This window comes from Meles meles, chromosome 1 (assembly GCF_922984935.1).
Source record: "Meles meles chromosome 1, mMelMel3.1 paternal haplotype, whole genome shotgun sequence".
Classification (NCBI taxonomy): Eukaryota; Metazoa; Chordata; class Mammalia; order Carnivora; family Mustelidae; genus Meles; species Meles meles.
In genome coordinates this window covers 101,634,247-101,647,153 of record NC_060066.1, presented here as the reverse complement: position 1 = coordinate 101,647,153, position 12,907 = coordinate 101,634,247, and the positions used below count along the sequence as shown (strand labels likewise).

At 36.0% G+C, this 12,907-nt stretch overlaps 1 protein-coding gene across 1 annotated transcript in view; it reads left to right on the top strand.

Moving 5' to 3' along the window:
• The window catches only part of SNTG1 (syntrophin gamma 1), a 1,017,962-nt gene that overhangs the window by 937,011 nt on the left and 68,044 nt on the right, over positions 1-12,907 (top strand). The window contains exon 19 of the mRNA XM_045990984.1: positions 1,152-1,244. Within this exon, the coding sequence (XP_045846940.1) occupies positions 1,152-1,244 (93 nt within the window). The remainder of the gene's footprint in view (positions 1-1,151; positions 1,245-12,907) is intronic.

The window sequence follows — 12,907 nt, the reverse complement described above, 5'->3', positions numbered from 1 at the left end:
CAAATAAAATTAGACCCAAAACTGAAGTTAAAAGGCCCATTAAGTTTGTTTCTGGAGCTGGTTTTTGAAAACTACTTCAAAGGGGTAATTTGGCATGGTTATAACTTTACTGTGCAAATTGGGCTTAAAGCCATGAGTATAGGTTTTTGGTGAAGGCAACTTGATGCATTTAGCCATCATTATAGTCAGAATGTGTTAATTTAATGTACTTTTCTATACTGTATTATACATATGATGTAAGGATTAGTATTAAAAATTTGCTTGAGATCAGTTTATCTCATTCTCTTCCTGCCTTTCTCCCTCCTTGTGAATTATGAACATTTTTCTTCATTTGACTATACCAGTAGAGTTTGCAATTAAACGAAAACAAAATTGGTCTGTGGACAAAAAGATACATCATGTAGAGTATAAGTCCCGCGTTCTTATTTCATATTTGTTATTGTTAAATTTTAGTATTTCAATTTTAGTAGTCTTTCCAAAATATTTATGTAAGTAAAATTATAATTTAATCTGATCTCTGTGAAAAGTCATTGATACTTTTTGAAGAATCAGTAGGTTTAAACAAATAAGAAGCAAGTGATAAATCTCTTTAGGAAATAGCTTGTACCACATGGATGAGCATTATATGAGAAACTCTTAAGGTAATGATGTTCTTATATTTTTTCCTTGGTTGCTGAATCTGTGTTTGTGTGCCTTAAAGTTCTGTTTTAATTCTTGATACGCCAAGAATTGGAGTAATATCTTAACCTTCAATAATTCACTTTTGTTTTAATCCAAATGCAATGATATTTAGCTATAAAATATAACAACAGAACATAATCTTGCCTAAACCTAAATATTTTTATACTAGTTTTATTGACAACATAGCAAAGAGTGTCAGTATAGCACAAGATAAAGACAAGTTCACAAGAAGCAGGATTGAATATGTAGTCCTGAATACCTCTTGGCAGGTAAAAACCTATTCAGCTAGCTTTATTAATATTAAGATGTCAATAATACTATGTTTCTTATACAATTATTGCTGATATTAAGTTAGCTATTGTATAAACAACTTATTAGGACCTGTCACACAGTCTTTGATAAATGTTGTCTGTTAATACTGATATTGGGTCAATCACAAGAAAAATAATAGTGTTTTCTGTTTTATCTAGTGCAAGACATATGCATGTGTGCTAGAAAGTCATCTAATGGGACTCACAATTGACTTTAGCACTGGATTTATCTGCTTTGATGCTGCAACAAAGGTAATGTGTTCAGATCAGCTCTGAGGAATGTGCTGCAGACACTGTAATTTAAGAATGACTCAAATAACTTCTAACTCCCGTCAACATGTATCAAACTTAAGATCCTCATTTTTTAATAGAAAAATCATGCTTTATTCTGTTTATAGAAACACAAAAACTTGAATTTTTAATGAAACAAACATGTTTCCAAAACATTGTAAGAGTATAAAGTGAATATATATTTATAATATATATACATTACAATTTATAATATAATGTATGCATAATATATTATATATATAAATATATATATATTCTCTCTTGCTAAAGGTTTAGCATCTTACTAAGGGAAATTTCTTTTTCTCCAAACACAAGTTTTGTTTTGTTTTGTTTTTTTCCCTTTCCCTCCTTTATTTGACATGTCCTCACAGAACATCGATCAGTTAAAGAGTAAAATTGATGCTGAATTTTCGACATGTCTAACAAGGAGATTAATTCATCAGATTGACTTGTCATACATTTGAAGGAGACACAACACAAAGAGACCAAAACTGGCAAATACAAGTTTTTTAAAAAAGAGTTTCTTTATTTTTATTTCCTGCATCAATATCCCCAATATCCAAACAGGGAAAACATTTTTTTTTTTTGAGTTTAGTTTTATAGGTAATATGTTAGAATCATAGTATGGAGGAATTTGGGGTTTAGAATTTCTAGCCAGGAAATATAACCCTTGTTAACTCTTAACTTAGCTTGGCAAGGTCTTGTGCAATCTGATTGGATACCTTTTCCACAAAAGATCTTCCTCTGAGAGCAATGTATATTGAATGATGAAAGGAATCCTCTCAGTTAGTCATGTCTAACAAATCTTTAAACACAACTGATCCCTCACCCACTGATAATCTCCTAGTATTGGAGTCACTGATGCATTTTCTGACTTGGGGTTCAGGTTCCTATGGAGGACACTCTTTTCCCTCCCATGACACAATCTATTCCTCAGATCGTCTCCACATTTTCTTTTATCAAATTATGGCCTAAGAAATAAACCCAGATATTCCTTCCCACTAATTTTAAAGATTACTGAGTAATCCTTTACTGGGAAACTTTTATCTTACCTATAAGTCAAGCATTGTACAGAATTTTCAAAAAACAAATACAAGTAAAACAAGATTGATATAAATGTGTGAGAAAGGCAGTGTCCTGAAAACAAGAGGTTTTGGATCTTGGGAAAGTTGGGAGTCCATGTGCAGTCCTGCAGCTCACAGCCAAGTATGATGTGGACTGGTGTCTAGAGATCTTAGGATTTTTCATGACCCAGCAACTGAGACTGTCACACAAAAGCTCAAATTACTTAAAGATGGCCAATTTATTTTTCACTTAGTGAAATTAAACAGCGTACAGTTGCTGGTCAGATTGATTTGACCATCCAGTGCATTGCGTTTGCATAATGCCGAAAGAATATTTATCTAAATATGGAATTTCAGATGCTGTGGCTCTTTTGATGACTCTCAAATGAGACTGCCGTAAGCTTTTTCTATGACCAAAGACTTTCTTTGGAATAAAATATTCATTCAATTCAGGATAGCCTCATGAGTATTAAATTAATATAACATATTTAGTAATCTTACTACTCAATTTCATAATTATTAAATCAATGTAATAAATAACTTTCAAAATAATTAAAGTGGGTTAGAAAAAAATTAAAGTGTGATTTTGTAAAGAGAATATTATAGCTATAATTGTCACCAAATTCTACCACATGAAGATGGAAGAATCACTCATATATGAGAGGGAAAGTAATCAAATAAAATTCATCTGAACTCATTTCTGAATGCCTGAACTTAAGTTTTTCTTCTCGTTGTTGTTGTTTTGTTTTTGTTTTTTGTGTTTGTTTGTTTGTTTTTAAGGATAGTATAATCTAGATCCATGTCAAGGTCCTGTTTTATCCCTTTGTGTGGTAAGGGAGAAAATCCAGACGTGGATGTTCTATATGACATGTTGAGGTATTCCTGCCTGGGTGTGCAGGGAAGAAATGAGCACTTAGGAGACTCTAAGCACATTGTTATGATGCCACGTAGGGCATATCATTTAGCAAGAATGAGATTTTAGTCAGTACAAGCTTGACACAGAAAAAGCCAGTGGCCTTGGGGAGTGGTAACCATCATCTTCCCATTTTCTCTTATTGGAAGTTCCTAACTTCAAGGCCACCTGAGAATTGTGAGGGAGGGAGAGAGCCTGTGTCCTTGTGATGAGCAAGGTATTCATCACTAAACTGACACTTGCACAGTAACAGGGAAGTGTTAATAATTATGTCAGGACAACAGACATATACCAGAAGAGTCCTGGGCAAACCACTGACCTGCCTGTACTGCAAGAAGGTGGCCTTACTCCATGGAATGAGCCCAAAAGTTATTTTTAAATACAAAAAAAGAAAAAAAAAGTAATTATAATATATAAATTAAAGCTTGTTTTGTTCCAATATTTTATTAAAACAGTGAAATAATATTTTTATTTTCTCTACTTGATATGCCAGTGGAAAGAATCTTTAAAAATACATGCCCAGAAGATTTGGGTTCAGGAAGGCCACAACAGCAATACTCTTGATACCCTTTAACTGTTCATATTTTGTCAGTCTGCTCTGCATCTTGATCAGGCCCTCCAGCTTTGAAGTGACTATGGAAGCAAACCAAAGGTCGTATGATAAAGTATCGATTCCAGAAAGGGGAAGGAGGTGTACTGAGTAGTTAACTGAGTTCCATTTAAAGCAAGTTCTACACTGTTAATACATCAGCAAAGGGGAGAATTTATATATATATTTTTTTTTTCTTACAAGATATTTTTAAATAAAATAAACAATAATGAAAAAATAAATTAGAAGACCAGATTAGATACTTGTGGTAGGGAATAAAGTCTCTGTGGCCTTAGTTTACTCTAGGCTGCTACAAGTTTGGAAGCAGTGAGGTCTGGGAATGTCAAGCTAGTTTTGTTACTTGTCCCTTGTGCATGAAAGCCCTCAGGGAAAACTCTTACCCTGGACTTTCTAGACAATACAAGACACACTAAATACCTCTGCATTTCCCATACTTCAGTTTACATTAGCAACGTAGCAGAAGGTTATCCATTCTTCTGTTTCCATTAGCATTGTTGGGGATATTCCCTCAAGTTTATTGCCATATAACAGTTCAGCTTGCTCTTTGTAATATTTATCCTTATTAAAATGTAGCCTGAGTGTTAGAAAAGGTTTTCTCATTAATATGTCAAAGTATGATGTTGCAGTACTAATATAATTCCCATAGCTAAAAGTATAGATTTGTTGCCATTATATTCCTTCAAAAATTCATATATGCATTAGTTACTTATAGCTATTAATAGATTTCCTATATAAGCAGAGACTTTAGTAACATTTATAAATAAATGGTTAATGAATACTTATTTTCTATTGAAAGATAGAAGAGGGATATATAAGGCTTTCTGAAAATTGAGACACCAAGGATAAGATTATCCAGACAAATATCTGTAAGTAAGGAGAACACTGAATTTGAGGTCAGACATGATGAAAAATCAAGTTTGTGGGTAGCCAAGAGCCAGATTATGAAAGGGATCCTAATAAAGAATTGCACCTGATCCTAAGAACAGAAGAACCTTTGAAGGGTTTGAGACACAGGAATGAAATGATCAGTAATGTGTTTGGCAGCATAAACCCAGGAGAATAGTAGATGACCGAGATGGAGAAAACCTGGGGGAAGCCTGGTTTGTATGTTCTCAGAATTGGCCCTCCTCTGGGCATCTACCACTTGGAGATGTTCTAGAAACAACAACATGCATGGTTAACAAGGTCAAATAAACACAGTCTTACAAGTTGAGGTTGAGGGTGAAAATAGTGTATGAACAGAAGTAAGAGATGTTCAATATCATGGAAGCTAAGTTATAAGGAAGGAAATAAAGAAAATGCTCGGGGTGAAAAACTGGGCTCCTGGATTGTGGTCCAGTGCATGTTTGACCTAAATCTGATTTATACTGTGTAAAGGCCACTCTAATGGAGGTATACAGATTGCATTGATTGGATGGAGGCAAGACTGAATGAAGATCCATGAATGGAAACAATTTATGTCTCCCCTTGATAATTTAGAATAAGAACAACTTTCACACTTTTCTTTTTAAACATGAAATTTTGTAAAAATTTTAAAAAATGAAGGAAATTTCTTTTATCTGTATCAAACAAGTAACACCTGAGTTCTAATGGTTAAAATAAGGATGAAGCTATCAGATCCCACACCTTAGACCTCCCCCTCACTCCCGATGCTGCAGCCCACAGGATTAAGTCAACTCTGTTGGCTATAATTGGAGCCCAAAAACTGTTTATCCTGTGTAAATAGCAAATGCAATGCGCGGGATACCATAAATCCTGACCCTAACACTTTATGAGAAGTATAAATATTATTCGTATTACTGTTTCCCTGACAGTCTCTGAAACCATTGGTTCCCTAAAACTGTTACTGTCTGATTTTTTTTTAATGTTTTAATAGTTGACTTTGAGAAATTCTAGGATAAATTACTTAAAAGGCTTCTCTACTTCAGGATATCTAACTAAGAACCAATATTAACACAGAGAATGTCAAAAATATTTTTGAAATCATGATTGGTTAACAGATCTATGCAGATAATAAATTATTAAGTGAAAAAAGTAACATGCTTAAGAATTAGCTCTGTCCTATTTTAGAAGCTACCATAATGATTTTATATTTCCTTCTTGTACTCATTACTAACTTTAATTGATTATAGTTTGGAAATATTATCTGGAGGGAAGTTATAAAACTCATGTCTGTGCATGATGACCTGCATTTTAGGAACTTATATTCTATGCCATAAAAGACAATGTCACCCTAACCGAAATCATTTCTTTCATGGTTTCGAGATGTTCTGTATAAAATTAGAGGACTTTCATTTCCCAAAGAATTGTGCTGCAGAATTAAACTCATTGTTAACCTATTAATCCCTGAAGTATTTAATCTCTATAATACATTTATATCTTTAAGTAGACACTGATTTCTACAGTGTTTCAAGGTAAAATTTGGAAGGAAGTTGAAATGACCTCTGCTTATACTTTTCATTTTCAAGAGTCTTTGATATATGTTGGAGAAGTTGAAGGTCACTAATTTTTAAGAGCTTTGAGCTACTGTTTCTCCTAAAGATATATGATATGGTTTTCATGTACACACACATATTTCATTATATGTTTGACTTTTTCTGAAAAGCACTTATGTAATTATAACATAACTATAATATGAATTCCATAGGTCAGAACTCTCAAAATGGAATTAAACCTTTAATTTTTCCATTTATGCTATTTTCTATAATATTTCAACTATTTCATATCAAAGGTAGATACTAAAAGCCCAAAAAGAAAGTTTAAAATGATTAAAAATGAATATATTCTTGAAATATCCCCAACCTAAGTAGAAATTTTAAATGTAGATATGCTATTATGTAGTGACAACAATATTCATATAAACCTTAACATTTTTCCTTTATACAATATCTTTCAATCATTTTGCTTCCCCAGTTGTGAAACGTACAGTCCCTAAATATGGACAAAAACATCAAATTCTATTTTATGGAATTTTTACATTCTTCTTCAGATAAATTATCTTTTCTTTGCTTTTAGGAGAATGAAGAACATTGCATTTATTGTAAAACAAACTCAGACATTTAGGGAAACAATCCATCAGGTAATTTTTTTTAACCCTCAAACATTTCAAAGATAGCCCTAAAGTAAATGTTCAAAAGAGAGGTATTAACCCAAGTTTTCATGCCGGTGTATTAGCCAGATGCAACATAATAATAGAATCCTGGATTTTTCCTTCATTTCTTGCACTATTAAGACACATTATAAAGTAATGTGGAAACTAACACATACTTAATTGCCTATATTTATAATTCAAAGTATATAAAGAACAAAAACAGGCAAGAGTCAAAAATTCTTTGGCTAGTATGCTTTCTATACTTTTTCCATTTTCTATCTTTTTTCCCCTCTTCCTCACCCTTTTAAAATTTAAAATTTTAATTCCTTTCTGGGGCTTTGATATATTTTCTTTTTTTTTTTAAGATTTTATTTATTTATTTGACAGACTGAGATCACAAGTAGTCAGAGAGACAGACAGAGAGATAGAGAGGAGGAAGCAGGCTCCCCGTGGAGCAGAGAGCCCAATGCAGGGCTTCATCCTAGGACACTGGGATCATGACCTGAGCCGAAGGCAGAGGCTTTAACCCACTGAGCCACCCAGGTGCCCCAATATTTTATTTTTTCTGGATTTTTTTCATTTTGAAAAATACCTGACTCAAAACTTCTTTCACTGTATCTTAGACTGTCTCCTTTAATCACCAGTTTTGTTTTTTATGAAAGTTTTTGCTAATATCACATAGTAAGTAGAATACTAGCTGTGTGTCTATCTTGAAGCATTATTCTAAAATTAAATAAGATAGCTTTTTCCAGAAATAAAAACAGAGTAAATTGTCAAATACAGATTCTGAAGTCCTTAAGCATTATTTCTGACCAGGCTATTTTTCAGAGGGTTTTGTCTCAACCACAGATACTATCTTTTCATCCAATCCCAGGAATTCATCATGTTTTTCCCTGTTTATTTCAAATTCCCCAGAATTCATTGATTAGCTGCTTTTCACCTTTAACACCTGCAGAACCTTTGCAAATCACATAGCTGCTATGCCTACCTTCCTCACCTCTGAAACAGACATGCAAATGACATTTTTTCCATGGGATTATTGTAAAATTTAAATAAAATGTATATTGAGAGTGTTGCACAGTGAGTGGCATGAGATGAGCCTTCCTAAAAGCTGGATACTTAAATTTCCCCCACATGGCTGGGTAGTCCTGCGCACTGCAGGGCACCAGAACCAACAACACCTTGCTACTGTGTGGCCATCCTCAAAACGTCACAACAGCACTGTGTTTTCTAGAATTTTGATCAATCAATCAATACATGTGTCTGCTCCATTCCAGTTCTTGTGAATCTGTGCTTTCATGAAGGTCTTTGTTTTCATGGCACCCAGTGGAGAAGATAGACATTAAGCAAGTAATCGTCATGTTTAATGGTTCTCAGCCAAGGGAGTTCAGGGTAGCATGGAAGCATGTAAGGTAGGTTAAGGGCCCATAGGTGGTACTTAGAGTAAACCACATTTCACTTGAAAGTTGACAGGTCATGAATGGCTAACAAGGAGCACAATGGAGACAGATGCAGCAACGTGTGTGAACACTCTGGTATGTGAGAGGACTGACAGTTTCAGTGTGGCTGGAGCAGGAGACTGAAAGGGCTGCACTGACGGAAAGTAGTCAGGCACCAAATAGTAAGGACCCATGGTCTTCACGGTAAAGACTGGGCACTCACATCAGTTAGCTGTGGCCACAAAATTGCTATTGAACACCCAAGGGCAACGCTCACTGGCTTACAGCAGTAAATGTTCGTCTTTTTGTTGTTTTCCTCACAACTGTATGGAATTAGACTATTGATCTGTATAGGGTTCCGTTGTGAGTCTGCAGTTTGGATGGTTCCCTCAAGCGTCATGATTTGCCTCTACTCTAGTTGTTCCTCATTCTTCTTGGAACCAGGAGGTAAGTCCTGGCATGTCCTTTTCTTGTAGATGGCAAAGGCAGAAGAGAGCAAGCAAAAACATGCAATTCTTCTTTAGCATCTCTTGCTGGAACAACTGCAAAATCCCATCAGCCAAAGCATGAGGCTGCAACCGAATAAAAGGACGGGTCACCTGGGAGAACACCTCAGAGTTACACTGAAATATGCCTGGGTACAGGGAGGATGCAGATTTAGGCTGAAATGCCCTTAGTGCCAAGGACCATGGAAAGCCACTAAGATTTTATCTTAGTAACATGATACAAGCAATGATGACTGCAGCACTTTTATGGAGAATGCTTTGGAGAGGAAGATGAGTGGATATTGGAAGGGAAGAGGGTTATTAGAGTAAGATTAGAGTAGGAGGCTTTGAGAATGAAGAGCAGCAGGGAACTGAGTCATAATAAGGATATAGTTAGGAGTGCTTAGAGAGAGAGTAGAGCTAAGTATAACACCAAAGTTTCTGACCTGAGCAACTGTATGAGGGGAAACTGAAATACATTGGAAAAGGAGTGGATTTGGAGGACATCTGTTGAATTATTTTCATGCAAGTAACTGTGGAGAAGTCACTGAGTAGTTACTATGTTCAGCGTAAAAATGAGAAGGATGTTACTTTTTTGGTGCTCTGTATCTTATATGGGTTCAATGACTTTTCTCAGTTTCTTGGGAAAACACACTCCAGTGAAGTGTGATATACCATGGAATTCAGATACCATTGAAACAGGAGAACTAGGTTTTTGTCTCACAGAGCAGAACACTGAATCCCACGGGCAAAGGAGAGTGAGTAAAGTGAATAGAGTTTTTAATAGGCAAGGGTACAGAAAAAGTTTCTCAGGAGTGAGAGGGATACTGACAGGGTTACCACTGGGGGCTTTTAAAGATGGTCTTTCAAAGAAGGCTAGCCAGGGAGCTTAAATCCTTTAAAAATCTCTAATTGATAGCACCGTTGGTAAGGAACAGTGATAACATCTTTAATGGCTTTTATTTCTACTTAGGGTAGATAATTTTGTTGGTCAGAAGTAACTGTTATAACAAGACCCCACCTCGAAACCTAGGACAGAATGGTCTGGTTTGTTCCTTTATCTCTGGTTTCCTTACACCTCTACATTTTGGGGATTTTCATGAGCCTGATCTGGTACCCTCCCACCTTCTTTCCCTACCTAGCCCTGTCTATCCCTTACTCACTATAAACAGACAACTTACATTGGGAACTTAAAATGCCAAGGTATTGTTCTGATAGTTTTTCCGTATACCATGCAGTGCTGTGTAACTGTTTTTACTTATGTCAGAATGACTTCTTTTTTTTTTCATTAATTTTGTCATTTTTTAAAATATTTATTTATTTTCAGCATAACAGGACTCATTGTTTTTGCACCACACCCAGTGCTCCATGAAATACGTGCCCTCTCTATTACCCTCTACCTGGTTCCCCAACCTCCCACCCCCCGCCCCTTCAAAACCCTCAGGTTGATTTTCGGAGTCCATAGTCTCTTATGGTTCATCTCCCCTTTCAATTTCCCACAACGCCCTTCTCCTCTCCTTCTCCCCATGTCCTCCATGTTCTTTGTTATACTCCGCAAATAAGTGAAACCATATGATACTTGACTCTCTCTGCTTGACTTATTTCGCTCAGCATAATCTCTTCCAGTCCCATCCATGTTGCTACAAAAGTTGGGTATTCATCCTTTCTGATGGAGGCATAATACTCCATCATGTGTATGGACCACATCTTCTTTATCCATTCGTCCGTTGAAGGGCATCTTGGTTCTTTCCACAGTTTGGCGACCATGGCCATTGCTGCTATAAACATTGGGGTACAGATGGCTCTTCTTTTCACTACATCTGTATCTTTGGGGTAAATACCCAGCAGTGCAATTGCAGGGTCAAAGTGAAGCTCTATTTTTAATTTCTTGAGGAATCTCCACACTGTTCTCCAAAGTGGCTGCACCAACTTGCATTCCCACCAACAGTGTAAGAGGGTTCCCCTTTCTCCACAACCTCTCCAACACACGTTGTTTCCTGTCTTGCTAATTTTGGCCATTCTAACTGGTGTAAGGTGATATCTCAATGAGGTTTTAATTTGAATCTCCCTGATGGCTAGTGATGATGAGCATTTTTTCATGTCTCTGATAGCCATTTGTATGTCCTCACTGGAGAAGTGTCTGTTCATATTTTCTGCCCATTTTTTGATATGATTATCTGTTTTGTGTGTGTTGAGTTTGAGAAGTTCTTTGTAGATCCTGGATATCAACCTTTTGTCTGTACTGTCATTTGCAAATATCTTCTCCCATTCCGTGGGTTGCCTTTTTGTTTTATTGACTGTTTCCTTTGCTCTGCAGAAGCTTTTGATCTTGATGAAGTCCCAAAACTTCATTTTCACTTTTGTTTCCTTGGCCTTTGGAGACATATCTTGAAAGAAGTTGCTGTGGCTGATATCGAAGAAGTTACTGCCTATGTTCTCCTCTAGGATTCTGATGGATTCCTGTCTCACGTTGAGGTCTTTTATCCATTTCGAGTTTATCTTTGTGTACAGTGTAAGAGAATGGTCGAGTTTCATTCTTCTACATATCGCTGTCCAGTTTTCCCAGCACCATTTATTGAAGAGACTGTCTTTTTTCCATTGGATATTTTTTCCTGTTTTGTCGAAGATTATTTGACCATAGATTTGAGGGTCCATATCTGGGCTCTCCACTCTGTTCCACTGGTCTATGTGTCTGTTTTTATGCCAGTACCACGCTGTCTTGTGATCACAGCTTTGTAGTAAAGCTTGAAATCAGGTAACGTGATGTGGCCAGTTTTGTTTTTGTTTTTCAACATTTCCTTAGCAATTTGGGGTCTCTTCTGATTCCATACAAATTTTAGGATTATTTGCTCCAGCTCTTTGAAAAATACCAGCAGAATTTTGATTCGAATGGCATTAAAAGTATAGATTGCTCTTGGCAGTATAGACATTTTAACAATGTTATTCTTCTGATCCAAGAGCATGGAACGGTCTTCCATCTTTAGTGTCTTCTTCAATTTCTTTCATGAGTGTTCTGTAGTTCCTCGAGTACAGATCCTTTACCTCTTTGGTTAGGTCTATTCCCAGGTACTTTATGGTTCTTGGTGCTATAGTAAATGGAATCGATTCTCTAATTTGCCTTTCTGTATTTTCACTGTTAGTGTATAAGAAAGCCACTGATTTCTGTACATTGACTTGGTATCCTGCCACATTACTGAATTGCTGTATGAGTTCTAGTAGTTTGGGGGTGGAGTCTTTGGGGTTTTCCATATAAAGAATCATGTCATCTGGAAGAGAGAGAGTTTGACTTCTTCATTGCCAATTTGGATACATTTTATTTCTCTTTGTTGTCTGATTGCTGTTGCTAGGACTTCTAATACTATGTTGAACAAGAGTGGTGAGAGTGGGCATCCTTGTCGTGTTCCTGATCTCAACGGGAAGGCTGCAAGCTTTTTCCCATTGAGGATGATATTTGCTGTGGGTTTTTCATAGATAGATTTTATGAAGTTCAGGAATGTACCCTCTATCCCAATACTTTGAAGTGATTTAATCAGGAACGGATGCTGGATTTTGTCAAATGCTTTTTCTGCATCAATTGAGAGGACCATGTGGTTCTTCTCTCTTCTCTTATTGATTTGTTCTATCACATTGATTGATTTTGCAAATGTTTAACCATCCTTGCAACCCAGGAATGAATCCCAAATGGTCATGGTGGATAATCTTTTTAATGTGCTGCTGGATCCTGTTTGCTAGGATCTTGTTGAGAATCTTAGCATTCATATTCATCAGTGATATTGGTCTGAAATTCTCCTTTTTGGTAGGGTCTTTGCCTGGTTTAGGGATGAGGATAATGCTGGCTTCATAATAAAAGTCTGGAAGTTTTCCTTCTGCTTCAATTTTATGAAAAAGCTTCAGGAGAATTGATGTTATTTCTTCTTTGAAAGTTTGGTAGAATTCCCCAGGGAATCTGTCAGGTCCTGGGCTCTTGTTTTTGGGGAGGTTTTTGATCACTGCTTCAATCTCGTTACTAGATATTGGTCTAT